At 45.0% G+C, this 25905-nt stretch overlaps 1 protein-coding gene across 5 annotated transcripts in view; it reads right to left on the bottom strand.

Annotated features, from left to right (window-relative positions):
- Nucleotides 1-230: 230 nt before the first annotated feature.
- LOC147639446 (putative serine/threonine-protein kinase PBL7) overlaps nucleotides 231-25905 on the bottom strand; it is a 30408-nt gene continuing 4733 nt past the window's right edge. For 3 of the 5 annotated variants that reach the window (XM_086791461.1, XM_086791462.1, XM_086791468.1), the window contains exon 6: nucleotides 1218-2046. In XM_086791461.1, the coding sequence (XP_086647587.1) occupies nucleotides 1495-2046 (552 nt within the window). In that variant the 3' untranslated portion in view covers nucleotides 1218-1494. Of the gene's footprint in view, nucleotides 508-597; nucleotides 648-1217; nucleotides 2047-25905 lie in introns of those variants that run through there. The other 2 variants (XR_015264898.1, XM_086791470.1) reach the window with 2 other exon arrangements.

Here is a 25905-nt window from a genome sequence, read left to right on the forward strand (position 1 = left end):
TGTGCTACACATGATTCAACAATCTATTTGTGATGTGCAAGGAAAAGTTATACATTTGTACTATACTTTAAGAAGAATCATAATACTCTATTTCATGAACCAATTCTGAACAGCATATGCTGATTATAAAGCACCTCAAGCAAAAGATGAGGCCATCCTCGCTCCCTTCTTAATGGCACATTTTGTTCACAATTGGAACTAGAAAAAGTCTAATCAATCAGTGTTCCCTCTCAACAAATTCTAAGCACTATTAGAATACCTTGAAGTTTGCATGTCTTGCAAAATTAACAAAATGATGTTTGACAGTTAAAATGCAAATATTGCAAGTCCAGTGTATATAGTTTACAGTAAACAATGAGCCTTACGACCTCGTGACTATTTTCCCATTTGAAAGCATTCGGGCCAAATAAGGTGTGCTTTTAGTCCATGTTCTTCCTCCTAATACCCTCTGGCAATGTGTGGATGCAAGACATCATAATAGCAAGTTCCAATTTCTTCTCTTCCACCCTTGAGATCCATCAATCCATAGAATCTTAGTTATAACTTAGCAGGCAATATATTCAAACAATCATTTTTAAGTTTGCTTCCGAACAGTACCTTGTGACTGATGACCGTAGGATAATGTCTCATCTGCAACCTGTAGAAAACTGGTTCACAAAGAACACATTAAGGGAATATGTAATAACACGCAGCACAAACCACTCTTCTAGATTTACTCAAAGCAAGAGGGAATCCACTGTCGATCTCAGATGAACTCTTCTTTCAAACCATTATTCTAACTAGTATCACCAAAATATCAAAATGTCCACCCGTTTTCAGTAAAGTTACCAACGTCAAAAAAAAAGTTGCCTACATCTGCATTCAGGGATCTTATTGGTTTGAACGTGACCTAGGATTTGCTTCACATTCCTCTGTAAATTGTGCATCAAGAAAAACTACATACCTTAGAGTTTTCACTACAGCCACCATTTACAACCAAAAAAACAGAGAATTTGACATTGGAGACAGAAGACATTGGAGACAGAAAACAAAGAGACACTTTGACACAGGTTTTCACATCCAATGAGCCTACGCTATAACTATGCATGCTGCCCAAAAAAGTGGCCTGAGTTCAAAGCCAACACCTCATCAAAACAAAAGCTACAAATATGCAGGCAGATGAAGAGCCGCACAAGGCATTGGCATAACTGGCAGTGCATGTTTTGTAAACCGCAGGATTTGGTAACACATGTTCTTTATTCATCCTCGCTATTTTACAATGGCTTGTTTTTACAAAACACCAAGAAACAAACACAATTTTAAGCCAAATCCAGCACTCTAGTACTAGACTCAATGCTTTTACTTGTTCCAGTGCCCATGAGCACCTCAAAATTCCAACTCCCCTCAAAATGAAAGCATCAGTTCCCATGACATATGCAGAGCTTGCCCCCTCGTATTACCAATTCAAGACCCGATCTCTCATAACCATGTCACTTTGGTTAAACCATGTTCTTATTAAGCTGCTTGGCCTGATATCCTTTCATTGGCATCCCTTTCCCTTCTCGAACCTCCCCTCCTCTCTCTCCAAGTTTCTCCCCAAACCCTTGCCTCTGCAACAGCCTGCTCTCTCTCTTTACCCTCCATTGGAGCTCTCCATAAAGTATGCCTCGAGCTACTTCTTTGCATCTCAGCATCTCTCATATCATCTGCATCAGCATGTGCATCCATTCCTCCACTTCGTGAATGCAAACTATCAGCTTGCTCCTGCTGAGAATCTGCTGTAGATTTAGGTGTTGGACCTAAATTGACCTTCACCTCCTCTGGTGCTGGATAGGGTGCCACCAAAGCAGTCCTATTAGAAGGCTGTGCAGGATCACAAGTTTGGGAAGCCAAAAAGTTAAGTGCAGTAACAACATCTGCAATCAAGGGCCTTGATGCAGCCTGCTCATGAAGACACATTGCTGCCACTGCCAGGGCTTGGAACAAGCCCCTCACAGGAAAATGGCCTCGAAGCTTTGGGTCAGCCATTTGACCAAATTTCCGCCTGTCTTTGAAAAGAGGGCGTGCCTGGCAAGACAACAGTGCCACAACCGTTATTAAATGATCTGAACAGTATCACCATGTACAGCACTCTATACTGCAAAAACAGCACCAAGTTGAGAAGTTGAAACACTATTAGAGAAAGACAAGCTACCAACTTTCTCCCACTATTTTCACAAGATCATTACAATTTGAAACAGGTGACAGGTGTTCTAACAGCTACACCATATAGTACATCTCCTATGTGCAAAAGCTCAATTGCCTACCATCCTCCACCAGTACACATACATCTGGTTGTAGAGGGGTGAAACAACAATTTGTCTATCTAGAAATTAAGGCCCAACAGATACTGCATCAACCCATAAGCACTTTGATGGCGAGCGGCACACCTAGCAGGCTGTCTAGAGAACCACCCTTGTATACAATCAACAATAATCTCCAAACAGCAACAGTAAATTTTCCCACAAAGCTGAAGAACTATCTTGTCATGCCATGTATCAAACAAAATCCCTTACTACACATGTATGATTATGCAAGTGGCCAATGAGCCAAGATCGACCATTGAAGATGTGAAAAATATATTAACACATGTCACATGCAGCCCCAACTAGGGTGCCACATGGACAATTATGTGCCAGTTTTGAGTTAGAGATGTTGTGGCCCTACATGATGACAATGTGTGATCATACACTGATACCATCCTCCAGAATGAAATGCAGAGCAGCCATAGCATCTTCTCTCTGTGATGGGAGCTCGCCATATCGTTGGAGGATATCCTGGATATGCAGCCTCCAGTGGAGGGGAGGGATGAGGCCTATGAGGTCTTGGGCGTTAGGCTCTCAGAAGGGATCCCACACGCTCACTACTGACACCCCATGTACGTGGAGCCAGAGTTTGGCGACAGCTTGGCTGCTGACCCTGGTGCTCGCGATGCCACTGCCTCTGTCGCTAGCAGAGGCTGTCAAATTTCAACTGGCTGCCAGGGGGAGGAGTCCATCAGCTGGCCAGTAGGCACACGGGGCGTTGGCCGCACGGCCACTTGGTGGGGTGTCCCGCGGCCCACTTGGAAGAGGGGGGGGGATTGTCCAATCCGCTGTCACTGGAGTCTTGCTGACGGACATGGTCTGTCATGGGAGCTGCACGCTGGCGGGGCGGCTGTTGCTGGTTGAGGATTAGGCAGGGCTACAGCCACCTGTTGGTGGCCGGCGTAGGGGACAGATCTGGCAAAGTGGCCCATGAGCTGGCATATGAAGCACTGACCAGTAACGCCAAAGTACTCACACGCTGAGAGGGGGGGAGCGATGCCTGTACACAAGCTATGGTGGCTTGTATTGAAACATGGCTATGGCAGATAAAGACAATGCACAAACAAAGAGATGGATTTGCACCACTCAAAATGATGTGACTTGTGTTGTATTTCTTCACTCAAGTACAATGCTTTTATATGCTTAGAGCCTCTCCTACATGACATCACTGCTCTTCTCTTCTCGTTCAATGAAAGACCAAAGGCCCTCCTCCATCATGAGACTAAATTTTAGTTTAGTCTGCCAAGTATGAAAACTTTCCCCATTGAATTTCTCAATGAACATGTGGGTAAGCCATGATATACTATGAATTTCGGAAGGTCTTAACAAATGAGAGTTTCCAATGCCAATGTCTATGCCCTTCGAGAAAATGCCCCCGAAAAATTATTGTTCCCAAAAATTAGGGTTTCCAAACAAGGTGGTTTTGATCAATGAAACTTTAGCATGCCATAGCAACACTTCAATGCTTGATTTGTGTAACTCGCGGCGGGTGCCCGGGGGACTAGGGCCTTTGACACACTTGTTGATACCATCAATGCATATTAAAACATTTAAACATGGCCACAACCTTAACACATATCCATCATCACTTTCCATAAAACATAAAAGCGATAAAACATCCACAAATGCTGAAAATGGAGCTTGCACATGTGACACCACATAGAGGCCGGAATGGGCAGACCCCTCCCCCCCCCTCTCCCCGCGGAGTATTTTATTACCCAAGGAGAATAATTTCATGTACAAGCTTTGAGGACCTTACTCTCCCCACGAGAGATGCCGGATTATCCATATACAAATGCCGTAACACAGCCCAACACGAGGCTACCAAGCCAGAGACCTGTGGTTTTTGGGGAAGAATCAGTACCCACACGGAGGTATATGGATTATATTGTTGGCTCGGCATTGCTGGTACAACAAGTACAACTCTCCATTCAACCGGTACAGCAAGTACAATAGCTAGTACAGCCGAAAGTGCTAGGACACCTAAGGAAGATCCTAGAGGGTTCTGACCAGGCGATGCACTGGCTCGCGGTTGCTAGGACACCCAGGCATACGTCGAGGAAGATATTTGATGGACAAAAAGGAAAGGTTTTTGGGAACAAAAATTTGATACTGGATCTCGTTGGTTGGCCAGCTGGTCTTCAACGGAGAGTTCAGAGGATGTATTTTTGTAATACAATGGACTTCGAATTTTTGGAAAATGATGATCGAAAATATTATGATTTTAATCAAGCCTGAGAACTCTTTTCCTCGATACCCGGGTAAAAACCCAATCAAATCTTTATACCAATTCAGTGGTCGGATGGTTGGCTAACCCATGGGCTACCGTGGCTGGTACAGTCGGTACGATGGCTAGTACGATAGGTACAACAAGTACAAATACTGGTACAATATGTACAAAGGCTGGTACAACAAGTACAATGGCTAGAAATCATAATAAATGATTAAATACCCTTGCCTTCAGTATTTCTTCACGATGGAAGCCTCCAAAACAATCCCCAACAGTCGGTATTCTTCATGGGCAGCCTTCAAGAGAGAGAGAAAGAGAGTAGCCATCATTAGGGCAGCCTGTAACGGTGGTAGAGGCTAGTGGGCAGCAAGAGAGGCTCCAATTTATAGATTTGGGCCTCCCATGAGATAAAATAGCAAGAGAAGGCTACAATGACAAGTGGAGAGCCACACAATAACTGAAGTGACAAGTGTGAGGTCACTTGTCTCACTTTGATCCACTTTCTAACAAGTGTCAAGCCACTTGAAACCGGCCTCTGATAGAAAACCAGAGTGCGGTAAGAGCTAACACCCGTCCACTTGTAGTCTAGATGATAAACAAAACACAGATTGGAGCTAGAGTGCCCAAATCTGAAAACACAACGACACCTGTTGGCCCCAAAGCTTGGCGCCCCTTGCGGTATTTCTTTATTCAATTAAAATAATATGTATGGCCGAGTACAACACAAAGACCAGCCAAGAGTTTACACCTGTAAGTCCAATCTGACTGCCCACAAATCCTTCTCAGCACAGAGGATCTATGCACACAGATCTGTGTCCTCAAGCAACACACTGTGCCTCCCTCTGATCAGCCAAGTTCACAAAGCAGGCCAGCCATGGGCATACATCTGGCATAACTCAAGAGCATGATACATCTTCTCAGCTCAACATACATATGCTGTTCAATCCCTGTCTTAATCCCTTGTCAATCTGCCATCCTCCTCCTCTCACAAGGAGCCAGATAACACATACCTGTAGCAGACATCAAGCAATAGAAAGAGAGATAGATGAACAGAGTCAAGGCTTACCAAGTTCAGCTCGTGAAACAACACTGGAGGAAGCAACAGCACCAATCTGTGCCTGCAGGCACTTGAATCCACAACCCTGCTTCACACGTGTGCTTGCTCTTGCCTGTATCCTCCTCCTGATGCTCACTCCTATGCTGTCCTTGAAAAATACAGATCTGAAAATCAGCACAGTACCCGTCTGTACCGCCTCGGGATACGTGCCAAGCGTTGTACTAGCATAAACAGCCTGCTGTCCACTTCTGTACCTGCCTGAATCAGCATACACAGGTCTGTCCAGCACCCAGAAAAGCACCGTCTGCACCAGCAGAATTCAGAAAAGCATGCGTCAGCCCTGTCCGTACACTGTACGGCTGTCGTACAGGGCTGTACGACCTGTGTACTTGCTGGTACAGCCTGTACTGGCCTGTGCGCAGAGTTTCCAGCAGTAGTCTGTGCGCAGCCAGCAGCAGAGAAGAAAGAGAGAGAGAGAGTCTGCCCAGTTCTGACCGTACAGTGCTGTACGGCTGGTTCCACTCAGAAAAACAGCAACCCAACTGGTCTTCAGCAATCGCCTCCTCCTTCTTGAGCTTTTCCACGCTAGAACATCATGCGCATGAAGGAACCTCTCCTTTTGCTACACGATTCCCCAAAAAGGGAAGAGAGAGAGGGAAGAGAGAGAAAACTCCTTCTCAATTTAATCCCTAGGGCCCCAACTTAATAAGTTCCTAGGGCCACTAAGGCCTAGGGGCAAACTCCAATAAACATTAAAAATTAATGTTTCTAGTTCCCCCCTTCACACCTAGGGATGTCCACACATCTTAAACACTGTCCGGGCACCCCCCATGTGAATCATAAAATATTCTGACTCTGCAACCACCATGCCCACACTTGTCCTGCTCCATTTTCACAGGGCCATGACATACCCCCCTCTTGAAAGATGGCAAGCGTCCTCGATTGCATTCTGGTGATGCATCAAAATATCTAAAGTGAAATATACAATATGGCAAGATCAACGTCCCAATCTCTCTGAGCCATACACATGTATCATCATTCACTGCAATCCAATGGCATAGTAATAGTCCAAGTTGTATACCACTGTGAACCATACATATCCACCAAAAATCTCATGTGACTAGTACACATATATCATAGAAGTCCCATAAACAGATGTACTGTCAGCCTCAGTACCTTCGGGTGAGATAAAATCTGCACCAAGCGACCTCTAGATGTCATCTGAGCCTGTCTGTATCAAGGGAGTGGAGGTGCTACCCCCCTCTTGAGCATCAGGTAATGCTCCAGACCCATGCTCTGCTGAACCTGAATGAGCCACAATAAGAGTCGGCTAACTCAAAGGCATCGAGATAAAGCTGCAAAACCTGAAGTGAATCTGTTAAGTCACCTTCCTCCATCCACTTCGCATCCATCGGTGAATAGTTCTTGAACTTCACAAGATAGCGACGGGAAACTTTACCTCGTACCTTCCTTTCTTTATGTGCCAGTATCTGCTCTGGAATCAGAACCTCATCAAGTTCCTCAACTTCCGGCTGAGCCTCATCTGATACATCCTCAGGCACATCCCCACGGAAAGGTCTAAGAAGACTCACGTGAAAAGCATTGTGAATCCTCCAGTGAGCTGGTAACTTCAAACGATAGGTTACCTCACCAATCTTTTCCAAAACCTGAAAAGGCCCATAATATCGCATACTCAACTTAGGGAATAAGCGCTCTTTACCCTTCATCTTCTTGAGTCTAGCCTTTTCAAAGTGCAAAAGAACCCAATCACCCAATGCAAACTGTAAATCACGTCTGTGACGGTCTGCGGCTTTCTTTTGCTTCTGCTGAGTTTTCTGGAGGGCCAACTTAACTCTCCGATAAGCTTCATCCAAGCTCTCCACATACTGATCAGCCTCAAAGATCTTATCCTTTGTATGCAAAATGGGCGGTACCTTCTTCCCTCCTTCTACAATCTCAAAAGGCGCCTTGCCTGTCGAGCTATGTACAATGTTGTTATATGCAAACTCCACCAAAGGAAGATACTTTTCCCATTGTTGCTTGTGCTCTGACACATAACACTTGAGAAGATCCAACACTGTAGAGTTAGCCTCTTCTGACTGACCATCTGTCTGTGGATGAAATGACGATGAAAACTTGAGAGTTGTACCCATGTTGTCAAACAACCCTCTCCAAAACAAACTCGTCATCCGTGGATCACGGTCACTAATGATAGACGTAGGCAAGCCATGATACTTGAAGATGTTCGCCATGAACAACTTCACCATATGATCCACTTTAATTGTCTTCCTCACGGGAATGAAATGAGCCTGCTTACTGAACCTTCATTTGATAGTCCAGATCCCATCATTTCCCGTTTGTGTCCGTGGAAGATCAAATACAAAATCCATGGCAATGCTCTCCCAAGGTCTATCTGGAATAGGTAAAGGCTGTAATAACCCAGGTGTCTTCTGACGGTCAAACTTTACCTTCTGACATACGATGCATTGCCTCACAAAGGCATCAACATCTCTTCTCAAGGTTGGCCAATAAAAGAAAGTCTCCACTGCTTTGACCGTGGCGTCAATACCTCTATGACCTGCATACGGTGGAGCATGACTTTCAATCATAACCTTGAGTCGCAATGGCCTGGTAACACACAGTCTGCCATGCATCAATAAAAACCCATCTCTGAGAGTGTAATGCTCATGCCGCTGACCCTCAGACATCTGATCATACAATCTTTCAAAATCCTCATCATGGGCATACTGCTCTTTCATTTCATCAAGCTCATGATGATAAGCAAGTGAAACTGCAGAGACCTGTGGCTTGCGTGACAAAGCATCTGCCACTACATTCTTTTTGCCTTCCACATGCACAATCTGGAAGTGAAACATTGACAAAAAGTTTGCCCAACGCATATGCTTCTCTGAAAGCTTAGTCTGCGTGAGGAAATAACGCAAGGTCTGATGATCTGTCTGCACAGTGAAATCAGCCCCAAGCAAGTAGTGTTTCCATGTAGAAAGAGCGTGAATTACAGCCAACATCTCTTTCTCATACACCTGTAAATGCTTCTCGGCATCTTGCAAAATTCTACTCTCATAGGCTATCACATGTCCCTCTTGCATGAGAACTGCACCAATGCTACTTCCACATGCATCACACTGGACAACAAAAGCCTTTCGGAGGTCCGGTAACACCAATACTGGGTCCGAAGTAAGCTTTTCTTTGAGCTTTTTGAATGCTGTAATTTCCCGATCAGCCCATCTAAACGGAGTTGCTTTCTTCGTCAAAGCATGAAGAGGTGAAGCAATTTCAGCAAAGTGCCGTATGTAACGCCTGTAATAGGAACACAATCCTAAAAAGCTGCGTACATCATGCACGGTCCTCAAAGCTGGCCAATTAAGTATTGCTTCTACCTTGGCTGGATCCATACGGACTCCATGACCAGACACAATATGCCCCCAGAAATGTATATCCTGCAAAAAGAACTCACTCTTCTTGCCATTAACCACCAACCTATGGTTTCTGAGTTCTGCAAACACAATGGCCAAATGCCTTCTATGCTCTTCCTCAGTTCGTGAATGCACAATCATATCGTCAAAGAATGTGCCCACAAACTCTCTATGAGGTCTGAAAATCCTGTCCATCATTCTGTTAAATGTGGCAGGCGCATTTGTCAAACCAAAGGGCATAACCAAGAACTCATACAACCCAAACGTGGTTCGGAATACTGTCTTATGCACATCCTCGGGTCTAATGCGTATCTGATGATACCCGCTTTTCAAGTCAATACGACTAAAAACTGTGGAGCCCTGTAAGCGGTCCAAGATGTCATCGATCCTCGGTATGGGGAATCGATTCTTGATGGTATTCTTGTTCAGCGCCCTGTAATCTATACACATGCGCCAAGAACCATCCTTCTTCTGCACTAAGAGCACAGGTGAGCAAAAGGGTGATGAGCTAGGCTGAATCAACCCCTTATTCAATAGCTCCTGCACCTGACTCATAATCTCTTCCTGTTAGGAAGCACTAACACGGTATGGCGGTCTATTCGGTGGAGTACTACCAGGAATCAGATCTATGGCATGATCTTCTGGCCTCTCAGGAGGTAATTCTCCTGGCAATGACTCGGAAAAACAGTCTTGAAACCCACTTAAGAAATCAGCCCTGTCCTTATCTAACATTGACAAATTAGACTTAGACTCATCATCCTGTGCATCCTTTACATAAATCAAGTACGCGGAAAGATGCTTTTTCATTACTGATGAAATCGCCGAAGCGGATACAATAGGAACAGATTCCCCTTTGAGTTTTACATCCAATACATGCTCTTTCCCTCTATGAGTCAGAGTAATTTTCCTATTGTAAGTATCCACCACCGCATGTACCCTGTGGCACCATGGCATCCCCAACAAAACATCACAGCCATCCAAAGGCATGATGAAGAACTCCTCGCTGTCCACATAACCCTGCAAATGAAGCCGAAGCTTCCCAATAATAGGAGTAACGGGTTCTGCATACCCTGGACAAGCCATATTTGCCTCATGTAACGGCCCCATCTCCTCTGCGCGAATCCCCGATCGGCCAGCCAAATCTGGTGAAATGAAGTTGGCTCTAGCACCTGTGTCAAAGAAGATCAAAGCATTCTGATCTCTCACTTTGCCCCATGCCCTGCACAACTCTGTAGCTGCACCACCTAGCTGCTCCCCCACAAGATCAGGAACTAAGCCTGCAGAAGGCTTTGGTTTCTTTGGCTTGGGCTCTCCTTTATTGTCAGGGTCCTTTTTGGACGTTCTTTTGGGACAATTGAATGACATATGCCCCTCTTCAGTACAGTAAAAACACTTTTGAGCATCTCTCAAAGCCTGTCTTTCCTCAGAAGTCCTTTTGGGCATTGGCAACTTCTTATACTTTGTCTCTGAAGACCCTTTAGCATCACGAGAAGCATGCCCAAATTTTTCAGCTTTCTTGCCCAATTTCTTACTGCCTTTAAACCCAGATGAACCACCTGTGAGTAACGCATTAGCTGTCATGGCATTTTCAATCATCTGTGACATGTTCGTTACTCTTGTCTTTATACAGTAATCTCGTACCTCCTTGGGCAGCCCACAACAATACTTCTCTACCTGCTCAGATAATGGCACGGCACGATAAGAAGTCACTGGGAGTAAAGCTTCCCAAAACTTCTTGTTATAATCCTCCAAACTATCACACTTTGAAGCATCCAGCTTGTGCCATGCGGTCATAACATCCACCTCAAATGTAGATGTGAGCCATACGGAAGAGAAAACCTGTTTGAATTGGACCCATGTGGTGGGTGCTATGCCCTGCAAAAGAAGAGTAGACCACCACTGCAAAGCATTGCCCTTGAGAAAAGTGGCAGCTTTCCTCACCTTAGAGGACTCTGTGTAATTCCCACCAGAAAAAGCAGCATCAAACTGCTGTAAAAAGGTAAGTGCCTTCAATTTATCCTTGGCCCCACTGAAAGTGTCAAACTTCACTGCAGCTCCCCCTTCCTTGTAATCCTTCGCCTTGCCCATAGGCGTTAGATTATCATATGGAAGTGGTTTCGTAAGATTGCTGCCCCCAACATTCATACCCATCATTGGGTCAACATTTCCCATTCCAACACCAGGCATACCATACATCCCAGCCATGTTTCCATACATTCCACTATGCATACCTGGCTGCATGCCACCAAACATATTGCCTTGCATCCCAGGTTGCATGCCTCCAAACACATTTCCTTGCATACCGGACTGCATACCACCATACATATTCCCTTGCATGCCAGGCTGAAAATTGGCTCCAAAAGGCCCATACATACCCATGCCTCCCTGAGGATAACCCCCAGTCATGGATTGGAACACCGAGCCACCACCAAAGTACCCTGGATGCATGTTCTGCTGAGGAATAGGTGGCTGTCCATAGAAGGAACTCTGTGGGTTTGCACCAAAAGCATGCTGCATGTTCGGAAACTGGGCAGGAGATGGATCCTGTGGAGTGGTACCACTATGACCTTGAGAAAGATTCTTCGAACGAACCTTCTTCTTCTTTTTCTGGGGCTCTGTGCGGGGCTCTGTGCGAGATCTCATAAATTCAGCAAATCTCTCACTCTGTGTGAGCTGCATAAAAGTATCCATAACACTAGCCAAGCGATCTTTGAACCGAGCATCATCATCCTCGTTACCATGCACATCTTCTGGCTGTGTTACATCCTCATAAGGCTCAACATCTGCAGCCTGTTCTCCTGCAAAAATATCCTCAGATACATCTCTTTCAGGAGAAGACTCTTGCTCTTCTTCTTCATGATAGAAGTACTCTTCCTCTGTATCAGACATGATTGCTGAATTTTCAGCGATGGCTTTCTCCAAAGCAACCACGAGCTCACCCCCTTCAGAAAGTTGATGATTGGTCCCGGGGATGGAACCTTGAAACCGGCCTCTGATAGAAAACCAGAGTGCGGTAAGAGCTAACACCCGTCCACTTGTAGTCTAGATGATAAACAAAACACAGATTGGAGCTAGAGTGCCCAAATCTGAAAACACAACGACACCTGTTGGCCCCAAAGCTTGGCGCCCCTTGCGGTATTTCTTTATTCAATTAAAATAATATGTATGGCTGAGTACAACACAAAGACCAGCCAAGAGTTTACACCTGTAAGTCCAATCTGACTGCCCACAAATCCTTCTCAGCACAGAGGATCTATGCACACAGATCTGTGTCCTCAAGCAACACACTGTGCCTCCCTCTGATCAGCCAAGTTCACAAAGCAGGCCAGCCATGGGCATACATCTGGCATAACTCAAGAGCATGATACATCTTCTCAGCTCAACATACATATGCTGTTCAATCCCTGTCTTAATCCCTTGTCAATCTGCCATCCTCCTCCTCTCACAAGGAGCCAGATAACACATACCTGTAGCAGACATCAAGCAATAGAAAGAGAGATAGATGAACAGAGTCAAGGCTTACCAAGTTCAGCTCGTGAAACAACACTGGAGGAAGCAACAGCACCAATCTGTGCCTGCAGGCACTTGAATCCACAACCCTGCTTCACACGTGTGCTTGCTCTTGCCTGTATCCTCCTCCTGATGCTCACTCCTATGCTGTCCTTGAAAAATACAGATCTGAAAATCAGCACAGTACCCGTCTGTACCGCCTCGGGATACGTGCCAGGCGTTGTACTAGCATAAACAGCCTGCTGTCCACTTCTGTACCTGCCTGAATCAGCATACACAGGTCTGTCCAGCACCCAGAAAAGCACCGTCTGCACCAGCAGAATTCAGAAAAGCATGCGTCAGCCCTGTCCGTACACTGTACGGCTGTCGTACAGGGCTGTACGACCTGTGTACTTGCTGGTACAGCCTGTACTGGCCTGTGCGCAGAGTTTCCAGCAGTAGTCTGTGCGCAGCCAGCAGCAGAGAAGAAAGAGAGAGAGAGAGTCTGCCCAGTTCTGACCGTACAGTGCTGTACGGCTGGTTCCACTCAGAAAAACAGCAACCCAACTGGTCTTCAGCAATCGCCTCCTCCTTCTTGAGCTTTTCCACGCTAGAACATCATGCGCATGAAGGAACCTCTCCTTTTGCTACACGATTCCCCAAAAAGGGAAGAGAGAGAGGGAAGAGAGAGAAAACTCCTTCTCAATTTAATCCCTAGGGCCCCAACTTAATAAGTTCCTAGGGCCACTAAGGCCTAGGGGCAAACTCCAATAAACATTAAAAATTAATGTTTCTAGTTCCCCCCTTCACACCTAGGGATGTCCACACATCTTAAACACTGTCCGGGCACCCCCCATGTGAATCATAAAATATTCTGACTCTGCAACCACCATGCCCACACTTGTCCTGCTCCATTTTCACAGGGCCATGACACCACTTGTCTCACTTTGGCCCACTTTCTTGCCACATGTCCCAATCTAAGAGATGGGTCCTTCCATAAACTTTATCTCTAAAAATATCCCAACTGATAGACATTCTGTCATAGGCACTTTGCCAACTCTTGGTATCTGCTCAATTCCAGATGTAATGACGGGAACAAAATTTCCATCGGAGTTGGGCCAAAAATAGCAACTCCCCTAAATTTTAGGAGTGTGGTCCTTTGTATTCTAGAATAATCCCCCATTCCCAAAGCTTGTACTTTCCAAATATTTAGACATCCTGGAGTCCACCAGACTCCTTCCATACTAGGAAATGTCCACGCTGGTGACAATTTGTATCCTCAATTTTGAAAAATAATGGAGTAATTAGAACTAATTGCATTGATTAAGCAAGATTTTGCAAAAAATTAAAACGTCCCAAATTTTACTTTACGTAATGACCATCAATTAAATGATTTTCACTTGATTAAAAAGCCCCAAATTTGTTGTTTTGATGTGGCCTTGTTGTAGATAATAAGAGTGTACGCCTCTCTCTCTTCCCTGCTCAATTGAGGAAAGACTACCTCACCGTTGGTTTGCCACTTGGAGACGATTGATTACAGGAAGGTGTCGAATTTGACCTAGTTGGACTACGCCACAGAAAAGGCGTCGATGTTGACGTGGCAGTGGCACCAAATTTGCTGTTTTGATGTGGCCTTGTTGAAGATAATAAGAGTATACGCCTCTTTCTCTCTCTCTCTCTCTTCCCTACTCAATTGAGAAAAGACTACCTCACCGCTGGTTTGCAACTTGGAGACGATTGATTACAGGAGGTGTCGGGTTGACCTAGTTGGGCTATCACAACAAAGGCGTCGATGTTGACATGGCACCTAATGACGTGGAGCAGCCAGGTGCGTTGTGGGGCAATGCTGCAGAGGGCGGTGCAAAAGCTGTTGCTATTGATGGTGGTCGACGCTGGTGGGTAAGGGTAGTGGGTCTTGAAGTTGCATGCACTATGATGGCCCAATGGGGGCTTTGGGATAGAGGTAGTATGTTGCCATGATTCATTGTGCTCTATGTTGAATGCAAACCTGTTATCTCTACTAACAATGATCTTCGAGGCTGCAAGATTGTAGAGCCGATAACCTTTGGATTTTGAGCTATAACCAACCAAAATATGATGCTTGGACTCTCAGTTACCTGCATTCGCGAATGCACCTTCATGCAGACGTTTGCAAACGTTTGAAGCATGCTTGCGAATGCGTGGCCTTTGCAAACGTGGATTTTTTTTTTCATTAAAAATTTTGGCCGGGCCAAAATTTGGTCATTTTTACGTTTTTTTTTAAACGTTTTGTATTATATATTGCGTGCGACGACTTCATGGGCACTAGGTAACGTCTCGCGAGTGGGCAACAGACTCAGCAGTGACTCGTGAGCATGAGCTTGCGGGTTGAGCCGACTGAGTAGTGAGCACTGAAGGGCCAAGGCTGTGCAGTGTGGAGTGCGGGCTGACTCCTGAGCAGTGAGGGCTGTAGCCAGTGGGCAGGGGCCAGTGGGCATTGGGCAGTGCGCATTTGCAAAGTGTAATACAAATAGCACACAGGACTCGAGGTACTGAACATTACATTGTAATGCAATTAGCAAATTGTAATTTGTAATACATAAAATGTGTGTTTAAAAAAAGGCCCAAATTTGACAGAGCACCAGCACATTTGATGGTGCTCTGTCAAATTTGGGCCTTTTTTTCCCTTTTTTTTTGAAAAAAAAAGGCCCAAATTTGACAGAGCACCAACAAATGTGCTGGTGCTCTATCAAATTTGGGCCTTTTTTTAAAAACACATTTTATAGGCTGAATAAAGAATTTGAAATAAAAAAGGCCCAAATTTGATAGAGCACCTGCAATGTGCAGGTGCTCTGTCAAATTTGGGCCTTTTTTTTAACAAATTTTTTCCCAAATTTGGGCCTTTTTGCAATGCTGAAAATTGAAACCTCTTGTTTGCCATTTGGTTGTTCAGGAATCAGATCCTATCACCCAGCTTCAAGAATGGGGAAAAAATCTGGTCCTGAGTGGGAGTTTGTCACTCGTTTGGAGCAGAAAGGGAGGGGATTGTATCATTGCAAATGTAAATATTGTCCCCACGAGTGGATTGGAGGGCCTTTGCGCATACGTGCTCACATCTTGAACATTGTGGGCAATGGTGTTGATAAATGTGCACATGCTCCAGAAAATGTGAAAGATGTATGCAGAAGGTTACATGTGGGAGCACTACCTCTAGGTGGGGATAATGCCATTGATGCACAAGTGGTTGATTTGGGAGAATCACAAGGCGCATCAAATGTTGGGTCTGTATCAAATGCATGTGGTTCTTCAAGTACAGCCCATGTTACGAATGTAGCAAACAAGAGACAAAGAGTCTATAAAGCTGGCCAGTCACAAGGAAAGCTTGCAGATACATGGCAATTGCAAGCCAGAAAGAATGCAACCATTGCAGTAAGGCGGTTTTTCTATGCAGAGGACACTGCTCATTGTAAAGTGAGAAGTCCCTATTTTTTGGACATGGTCAAAGCCATTGGTGAAGCAGGGCCCTCATATAAGCCACCTACATATGAAGCATTGCATGTTAAGGAGCTTAAAGAAGAAGTCAAATGCATAGATAAAGACCTGCTGGGTATAAGGGACAAGTGGAAGAAATATGGATGCACAATTGTATGTGACGGTTGGTCTAATACCAAGAAAAGACCGATAATAAATGTACTTGCATCATGTATTTATGGTACTGTGTTCTTAAAAGCTGTGGACACAAGCGGCCAAATGAAATCTGGAGAGAACATCTTTGGTATTCTCAAAGATGTTATTCTCGATGTTGGACCTAGTAATGTTATGCAAGTGTGCATGGACAATGTGTCAAATTGTGTGGTAACTGGAGAGCTTATTGAGCAGCAATGGCCTCACATCTTTTTTACTCGTTGCTCATGTCATTGCTTAGACCTTCTTTTTGAAGACATTGGCAACTTGGACTGGGTTTCACCCGTTCTTTAAGCACGCAAAGAAGATTGTGAAGTTCATCACATGAAAGCCTACACTTTTGGCAATGTTTCGAACATACAACAAGAAGGAGCTTTTAAAGCCAGCAGACACATGGTTTGCTTACACATTTATTGTGCTATCACACTTACTTGATGAAAGGGTTTACAATGGCTTAAGAAAGATGGTGGTAAGTGATGAATGGACAAATGCAAAGTCTGTTAAGAACAGAGTTATTGGCTTGGAGATCACAAGCAGGGTATTGGAAACCAAGTTTTGGCACGATGCAAAGGAGATTGTGAAAATAATGGCTCCCATTTTGAAGATTCTTTGAATGTGTGACAGGGAAGGAGCTACAATGGGATTGGTTTATGAGCTCACAGATCGCATGATAGAGAGCACACAAAATATGGTTGGTGTTGATGTAACAAAATTGAATGAGGTTAAAGCTCTATGTGTTGGTTGTTGGGACATGATGCACTCTCCCCTTCATGCAGCAGGCTATGAATTGCATCCTATATGGAGAGGTAAGGGACAAGAGGCAGACGAGGAAGTTCAAAATGGATGGATGACGCTCATAGAGCACTATACACATAGGAACGTAGCAGAGCAAGGAGCATTGATAGATGAATTGGATGATTACAGGTCCTTAAAGGGTACTTTTTCTCGCCCACTTGCCTTAGATGAAAGTAGAATGCATGGAGGAGTAAAGTGGTGGGAGTCTTTTGGTGCAAGCACACCTAAGTTACAGCAGCTTGCCATTCGTGTGCTTTCTTTGAGAAGTACGGCTTCCCCATGCGAGAGAAACTGGAGCACTTTCTCTCTCATACATACCAAAGAGAGAAACAGGCTCAAACCATCAAACACTGAGAGATTGGTTTACATACACACCAATCTTCGACTGGTATCCAAAATCAAGGCTAGAGGATTTGAGAAATTGGAGGTAACTTTGGAGATGATCAACAAGGAGAAAGATGATGACAGACTTGTTGCTTTACAAGAGGTTCGTGAGAGTATAGAGGATGAGAATATAGAGAACATGCATGCAACAACAAATGCCAATTATGTCCAGGTTGATGCTAGCAATGTGGAGACGGATGAGGATTACAGTTCATCTTCTTCCTCCGATAAGGAGGATGAAGAATGATAATTAAACATTTTGTTCAATAGGTGATAGGTCTCATACATGGGCACTTTTTACCTTGGCTGGACAAGGGTTTTTTCCCCGTGTGAGCACACTTTAGTGTGTTGGGCTTTTAGCCTTGGGACTAGAGTACTTTACTCTTTAGTACTCTTACTTTTGTACTACACTTATGGCCATAATGTGAGTACATTTCCAGCACTTTTCAGTTTCAACTTTCAATGTCCATTTTGAAGTTCTAAATGTGAACTTTGAAGTTTGTGTGTGTGAGTTTGTGAGTCATGACATTCTCATTGTGAGATGTGTATGTTTGAATTTTTAGTCCCTAGCTTTAAAATTCAGCTTTCAAGTTTCATGCCACGAATGCATACTCAACCACCCTCGTTGCGTTCTTTTGCAAACTTGGCAATCACGCATGCAAAGAATGCATGCAACTATGCTTGGACTTAACGTCCAACTTCCCCCTATCACCATTAGAAAGTGAGAAACTGTTGGTTTTCTACCGAGGTAGGCCTGAAAGGGGGTCTGTCCTAAATTAGCAGTAGTAGGTGATTGATTAAGAATATGAACAACAATAGCAACTGCCTCCGCCCAAAGCTTTCGAGGGAGACTCCGATGTTCCAACATTGTCAGAGCCATCTCAATCACTGTTCGGTTCTTCCACTCCACCACACCGTTCTCTGAAGGCGTAAGCAATAGCAACTGCCTCCGCCCAAAGCTTTCGAGGAAGACTCCGATGTTCCAACATTGTCCGAGTCATCTCAATCACTCTTCGGTTCTTCCACTCCACCACACCATCCAGCTTCCCCCTTATCACCATCAAAAAAGTGAGAAACTGTGGGTTTTCTACCGAGGTAGGCCTAAAAGGGGGTTTGTCCTAAATTAGCAGTAGTAGGTGATTGATTAAGAATATAAACAACAATAGCAACTGCCTCTGCCCAAAGCTTTTGAGGAAGACTCCGATGTTCCAACATTGTCCAAGCCATCTCAATCATTGTTCGGTTCTTCCACTCCACCACACCGTTCTCTGAAGTAGTACTTGTGTTGGCAAACTCCCATTGAATGCCATGTAGCTCACAATACTGGTTAAATTGACGAGAACTCTCCTCCTCCGTCAGCTCGTAATGTCAAGACAGAGTGTCCTAACAGTTTCTCCACCAAGGTTCTCCATGTTTGGAATCTGTTGAAAGTTTCATCATCAAATGCTTTCCAATACTTTACCACATGGGTTCGGTTAGTCACTAACCAAACGGGCTTCTCGATTGGGATTACTCGCAGCTTAACAGACTTTTTCCTCCTGTTTTTCTTCTTCTTAGATTCCGCTACCGTGGCCATATATCGTTGCTAGAGAACATGTTGGTTTTGGACCTATAGACGGGTGATAGCATTCAACGATGTGTGATCTAGATTTTTAAGGAACTGCCTTTGAATTTGATTACTTACCCCAATCATGTTTAGGGGTGTGATGATGGGTCCTGTTTGTGGACTTTTGTATGTGTGTGTTTGCTTGCAAGAAACTCAAGCGCTCCCTCTCCCCGCACTCTCTTTAAGAAGTGAGCATTGAGAAAATCGGCCCAAGAATACCGACTAAAATCATCAACCAAGAGAAAAACATCAATGGCAGAACCAAGACACAGAGTACGCATCGGGCCGCACAAACCCGCATGAACGAACTCCAAAGGTGTTGTAGCTCACCGTGTAGCCTTCTTTGGAAAGGCCTCCCGATGTCATTTCCCTTTGAGACGAGTGACAAGGGCCCTCACGTGTGCCAGCATCTGGTAATCCATCCACTAGTTGCTCTCAAAAAGCCTTCCACAAGACCTCCAAAAAAGATGTCCAAATCTACGATGCCAAAGACAACCTGTGCGGGTATCTATATGAGAGTAAAGAGCCGAGAGTTTGTAGAGGCAATGGTCCTCAATGCCTTGCTAAAGGATCTTGTCAGTGAGAGGGTCTCGAATGATCACTGAGTCCTCCATAAATTGCCCAATTTGCAAATCTTGTGTACAGAAAGGAGATGAATCTTAAATCTGGCACACACAACACTCTCGCGATGTACTTCCCTCCATTGCCATCCGGAATGAGAGACATTGTCTCCTCGCTAAGAATGGGAACAATAGAGTTATCTCCAATGGCAACTCTGCCACAGCGTTGCTGTAGTTCATCAAGCCAACCCTTGCGATAAGTCATGTGAAACTCACGGTACCCAAGGGACTAGGGCCCTTGACACACTTATTGATACCATCAATGCATATTAAAACATTAAAACATGGCCACAGCCTTAACACATATCCACCATCATTGTGAATAAAACATAAAAGCTGGACAAAACATCCACAAATGCTGAAAAATGGAGCTTGCACATGTGACACCACATAGAGGCGGGAATGGGCCGACCCCCCCCCCCCCCTTGGAGTATTTTATTACCCAAGGAGAATAATATCATGTACAAGCTTTGAGAGCCTTACTCTCCCCACGAGAGATGCCGGATTATCCATATACAAATGCCATAACACAACCCAACACAAGGCAACCATAAAATTCAGCCGTCACATAGCTGTAGAAATACCAAGCCAACAATATAAACCATATACCTCCGTGTGGGTACTAATTCTTTCCCAAAAACCACGCAATAGAGCTGATACAGCAAGTATAGCTCTCCATTCAGCCGGTACAAGTACAATGGCTGGTACAACAGATACAATGGCTGGGACAACAAGTACAAGGGCTGGTACAGGTGGTACAATGGTTGGTACAACAAGTACAAGGATTGGTACAGCCAATACAATGGCTGGTACAATTGGTACAATGGTTGGTACAACAAGTACAAGGACTGGTACAACCAGTACAGTGGCTGGTACAGTTGGTACAATGGCTAGTACGGCAAGTATAACAAGTACAAGGGTTGGTACAACAAGTACAATGGCTAGAAATCATAATAAATAATTAAATACCCTTGCTTTCAATATTTCTTCGCAATGGAAGCTATCACAAACCCCTATATTCTAGGGACATGCGGATGCGTGTCAGGCCTAGAAACATGCGGATGCATGTATGTATTATACCTGGGCATGTGTATGGATCATATGAGTGGATGCATATGAGTCCAAGGACATGACAGGACATTTGTGGACCTTCGGGCGGTGCCCGTGTGGATTCCGGCCATGCACACATGGTGTGTTATGATGGCAGGCGAAATATTTTCAAGTACAAGAATGATGATAGGTGGTTTATGGATTATTCTTTTTGGCTCCCTTTATTTGGAGTGCATTGGACTTATGGAACTCATGGTTCACTTACCTTGTGTAGTGTTCTCTTGTCCTACGTGCTCTCTTGAAGATTGTTTCTACCATGTGAGGGTGGAACAATAGAGAGCAGATGGAAGGGAACATGGGCACTTCAAAGGGTAGTGACAAGCACAACATACCCTGTGTAGTGTTCTCTTGTCCTACGTGCTCTCTTGAAGATTGTTTCTACCATGTGTGGGTGGAACAATAGAGAGCAGATGGAAGGGAACATGGGCACTTGAGAGGGTAGTGTGAGTTGGTGGCCGAAATGCCTACAAACTGTTGGTGGCCGAAATGCCTATAAACTATGTGTGGCAGAAATGCTTATGGAACACCAGGTTATCTATGCCTGCGAGTGATTGTTTTATCTTGTTACTTGAGCCCACCTCTCATCCAAGGTGTGTGGTCAGAGTACCAACACGGAGTGAAAGTGGTAAAGTGAACTTAATGGGACTGTTTTGTCTCGCCCATTTACTTGGGACATGGATTATGATATCTGGACTTATGGGACAATTTTGTCTCGCCCATTTACTTGGGACATGGATTATGATATCTGGACTTATGGGACTGATTTGTCTCGCCCATTTACTTGGGACATGGATTATGATATCTGGACTTATGGGACTGATTTGTCTCGCCTATTTATCTTGGGACATAATTATGATATCTGGACTTATGGGACTGTTTTTATCTCGCCTATTTATCTTGGGACATGATTTTGATATTGGTATTATGGAGACTTATTTAGTCTCGCCCATTTCTTTGGGACATGGATTCTTCAGTTATATTGGATTTTTGAGACTGTCTCGTCTCGCCCAATCGATGGGACATGATTATATCTTGAATATATGGCTTGAAGCTTAAAGTTGCGGACAACTTTTAAGAAGCTGGGGAGGATGTCACCATCCTGGACATTTCCCAATCTGAAAGGGGTCTTGTGGACTCCAGGATGTTTAAATATTTGGAAAGTACAAGCTTTGGGAATGGGAGATTATCCTAGAATACAAAGGACCACACTCCTAAAATTTAGGAGAGTTGCTATTTTTGGCCCGACTCCGGTGGAAATTCTGTTCGCGTCATTACACCTGGAATTGAGGAGATACCAAGAGTTGGCGAAGTGCCTATGACAAAATGTCTACCAGTTGGGATATTTTTAAAGATAAAGATTATGGAAGGACCCATCTCTTAGATTGGGACATGTGGCAAGAAAGTGGACCAAAGTGAGACAAGTGGCCTCACACTTGTCACTTCAGCTATTGTGTGGCTCTCCACTTGTCATTGTAGCCTTCTCTTGCCATTTTAGCTCATGGGAGGCCCAAATCTATAAATTGGAGCCCTCTCTCTTCATTAATGGAGGCTCTCTTGCTGCACACTAGCCTCTACCACCGTTGAAGGCTACCCTAATGATGGCTACTCTCTTTCTCTCTCTCTTGAAGGCTGCCCATGAAGAATACCGGCTGTTGGGGACTGTTTTGGAGGCTTCCATCGCGAAGAAATACTAAAGGCAAGGGTATTTAATCATTTATTATGATTTCTAGCCATTGTACTTGTTGCACCAGCCACTGTACCTGCTGTACCAGCCCTTGTACTAGCTGTACCAGCTTCTGTACTTACTGTACCACCCATTGTACCGACTATATCAACTTCTATACTTGTTGTACTTGCTATACCAACCACCGTACCAGCTGTACCAGCCACATACCTACTGTACCAACCACTGTACCGACTGTACCAGCCATTGTACCTGCTGTACGACTGAATGGAGAGTTGTACTTGCTGTACCCTTTCTATTGCATGAAGAGTCAAGACCCGTGGTTTTTGGGGAAGAATCAGTACCCCCACGGAGGTATATGGATTATATTGTTGGCTTGGCATTTCTACAGCCTATGTTCCGGCTTGGTTGCCTCGTGTTGGGTTGTGTTATGGCATTTGTATATGGATAATCCGGCATCTCCCGTGGGGAGAGTAAGGCCCTCAAAGCTTGTACATGATATTATTCTCCTTGGGTAATAAAATACTCCAAGGGGGGGGTCGGCCCATTCCTGCCTCTATGCGGTGTCACACGTGCAAGCTCCATTTTCAGCATTTGTGGATGTTTTGTCCAGCTTTATGTTTTATGCAAAGTGATGATGGATATGTGTTAAGACTGTGGCCATGTTTAAGTGTTTTAACATGCATTGATGGTATCAACAAGTGTGTAAAAGGCCCTAGTCCCCCCGGCACCCGCCGCGGGTTACAGAAGCCTCCAAAACAAAATCCCCAACAGTCAGTATTCTTAATGGACAGCCTTCAAGAGAGAGAGAGAAAGAGAGTAGCCATCATTAGGCAGCTTGTAAGTGTGGTAGAGGCTAGTGTGGAGTAAAAGAGCCTCCTTTAATGAAGAGAGAGAGGGCTCCAATTTATAGATTTGGGCCTCCCATGAGCTAAAATGGCAAAAGAAGGCTATAACAACAAGTGGATAGCCACACAATAGCTGAAGTGACAAGTGTGAGGCCACTTGTCTCACTTTGATCCACTTTCTGACAAGTGTGAGGCCACTTGTCTCACTTTGGTCCGCCACATGTCCCAATCTAAGGGATGGGTACTTCCATAAACTTTATCTCTAAAAATATCCCAACTGGTAGCCATTCTGTCATAGGCACTCTGACAACTCTTGGTATCCACTCAATTCCAGATGTAATGACGCGAATAGAATTTCCATCGGAGTCAAGCCAAAAATAGAACCCTCCTAGATTTTAGGAGTGTGATCCTTTGTATTCCAACATAATCCCCATTCCCAAAGCTTGTACTTTCCAAAAAATTAGACGTGCTGGAGTCCACCAAACCTCTTTGATAGTGGGAAATGTCCAAGCTAGACATCATGTGTTGTGAGGCACCGCTATCCAAAATCCATTGTGGAGAGTGGGAACAAGAAGAAGGAGCTTGCTCAACCACTAGAACGGGGAGTCTCAGACTCAAGATCAATCAAGGTGACGAAAGCTGACTCCACAACTTTGGCGGATGAGCTTGCTCCTTTGTCCTTTGACTTCCCTTCCAAATCCCGCATGCGACTCTGGCATTGTCACCATAAGTGCCCCTGTTTGGAGCAACAACCACAAACCTTCTAGTTGCCAGAAGAATTAGAACTTGAAGACCCCTTCCGCTTTGCATCCTTGGAGTCCCTGGAGTCCTTAGATTCCTTACAAGGAGGTGCCTCACCTTTACCTTTGTTAGGCTGCCCCCCTCTCTGCCTAGAAGAATCCCTGAATCTACTCTCTTGCTCAAGGACCATACGCACCAGCTCATCCAAAGTGATGGTTTCTGTCTGTCTTGAGGTAAGAAAAGAAGAATAGAAACTCTCATATTTCGGGGGCAACTGAGCAAGTAGCCGGACGGCCATTTTCCTCACTAGAAATCTCAGATTGCGATGACTCCAATTTGTTGATATGCTCTCGCATGGAAGTAGAATCAGTGGGTGAAAGCTTCAACATTTGAAACTCCAAAGAAACTCTCTTCATGGGTGTCTTCCGAACGTAGATGTCAGAGAGTCTCTTCCAAGCAACATGTGCATGGGTATCCTGTTTGATGTGAGCGATGACTAAGGGTTGACAGTTCAGAAGAATGAATGACCGAGCACGGTGTCGTGACGTGGGCGGTGTCGCTGGGAAAGTGCGAGACTTCTGGCTGTGAGAGTAGCTTGTGAGAGTAGCTTCCAAAATCCCAACAAGGAGACAAAACATATATCTCTTCAAGGGAAATCACCAGCAAAGACTGGAACCATCATATTTACATACTAATCTCAGCAATATGAGTTACACCAAAAACCATCATAGGCATCATGGTTGAAACCAAAATCCAAGGTTCATAACATTCTAACCCCAAAACAAAGATGACCTCTTTATAGGCTGAGATTTATCATCGTCTCCATTACCAAACAACCAAGCCAATATTGCTTGTTTCATGTGCATAGTAGAGATTAACTAGTGGTATCCTTAGAGTCCCCAAGACCAAGAGTGAAGGAAAGGACATTTTGAGGGTAAAACTTTAGCAAATTCTTGATGAATCAACGCCTCCTTGAAGCTTCCTTCATAGACTCTTAATAGGGAAACCGCATCATCACCACCCTTTGCATTCTAGCCACTGCAGCGGCTTCCTTGAAGAAGTCTCCCTCTCTGTTAACAAGGTGGCCACACTCTGTCTTTGTTGACCACCGGCCAGACCCCGCAGACACCTCCGTTCTCTGCACTTGCGCCAGTCAGCTGCGCATCACCTCAACGGCGGCCTCTGCTCTCCCACGCGTCTGCTAGCTTCAGTTGCAGCCACCAAAGGCGGCCTCCCCACGGGTCTCTCACCATGCCACACCACCTCAGCACTTAAGGGGCCTTCTCCTCTTGCACCTGCAGCCTGAATCACCTCAACGGCGCTAGAAGGAGGGCTATTAAAATCAACTCACCTTTTGTCTGCGCCAGCCTCTCTAGCTGCTCCTGTCTTCGCCATCTCCACACTAGCTGCTTCAGTCTTCGCCTTGCAAGCAGCTACTTGCGCTTCCACTGCTCTGCTGGAGAAGCCTTTCCCGCCTCTACACGACGGCCGCTAACCTGCAGTTCTTGCTTCCTTCGGCTCTGTCCTGCGGTGACGCACGTCCAAGCTGCTCTCTATCAGGCGGCTTCCTTTTTTCTATCTCTTCCTCTGCAGCTAGCGCCCGGCTTCACAGCGTCCAAGAGCTCCTTCCCTCTCACAAGACGGCGCCCTCAGCATGTGCCTGCCTGCAGCCTTTCTTTGGCTCTGTCTTGTAGCTATGCGAGAGAGCCTCCAACAGTTAACACGTCAGCCCACACGACCAGCTCTTCACCTGAGAGCCTCCTTAGCAAAGCGACCCCCCACCCGTCTGCAGAATTCCTCAGCCCTTTAACTCTCTTGTCTTGCCGCTGTGCCTTTCCGCCTGTCAGCTGCACACTCCCCATGGACCCTCCGGTCGACCCCAGCCTTCAACGTATCCGCCAGCTTTTCTCGAACATGCGT

Source organism: Cibotium barometz, chromosome 4, assembly GCF_041138505.1.
Source record: "Cibotium barometz isolate CiBa-2024 chromosome 4, ASM4113850v1, whole genome shotgun sequence".
Classification (NCBI taxonomy): Eukaryota; Viridiplantae; Streptophyta; class Polypodiopsida; order Cyatheales; family Cibotiaceae; genus Cibotium; species Cibotium barometz.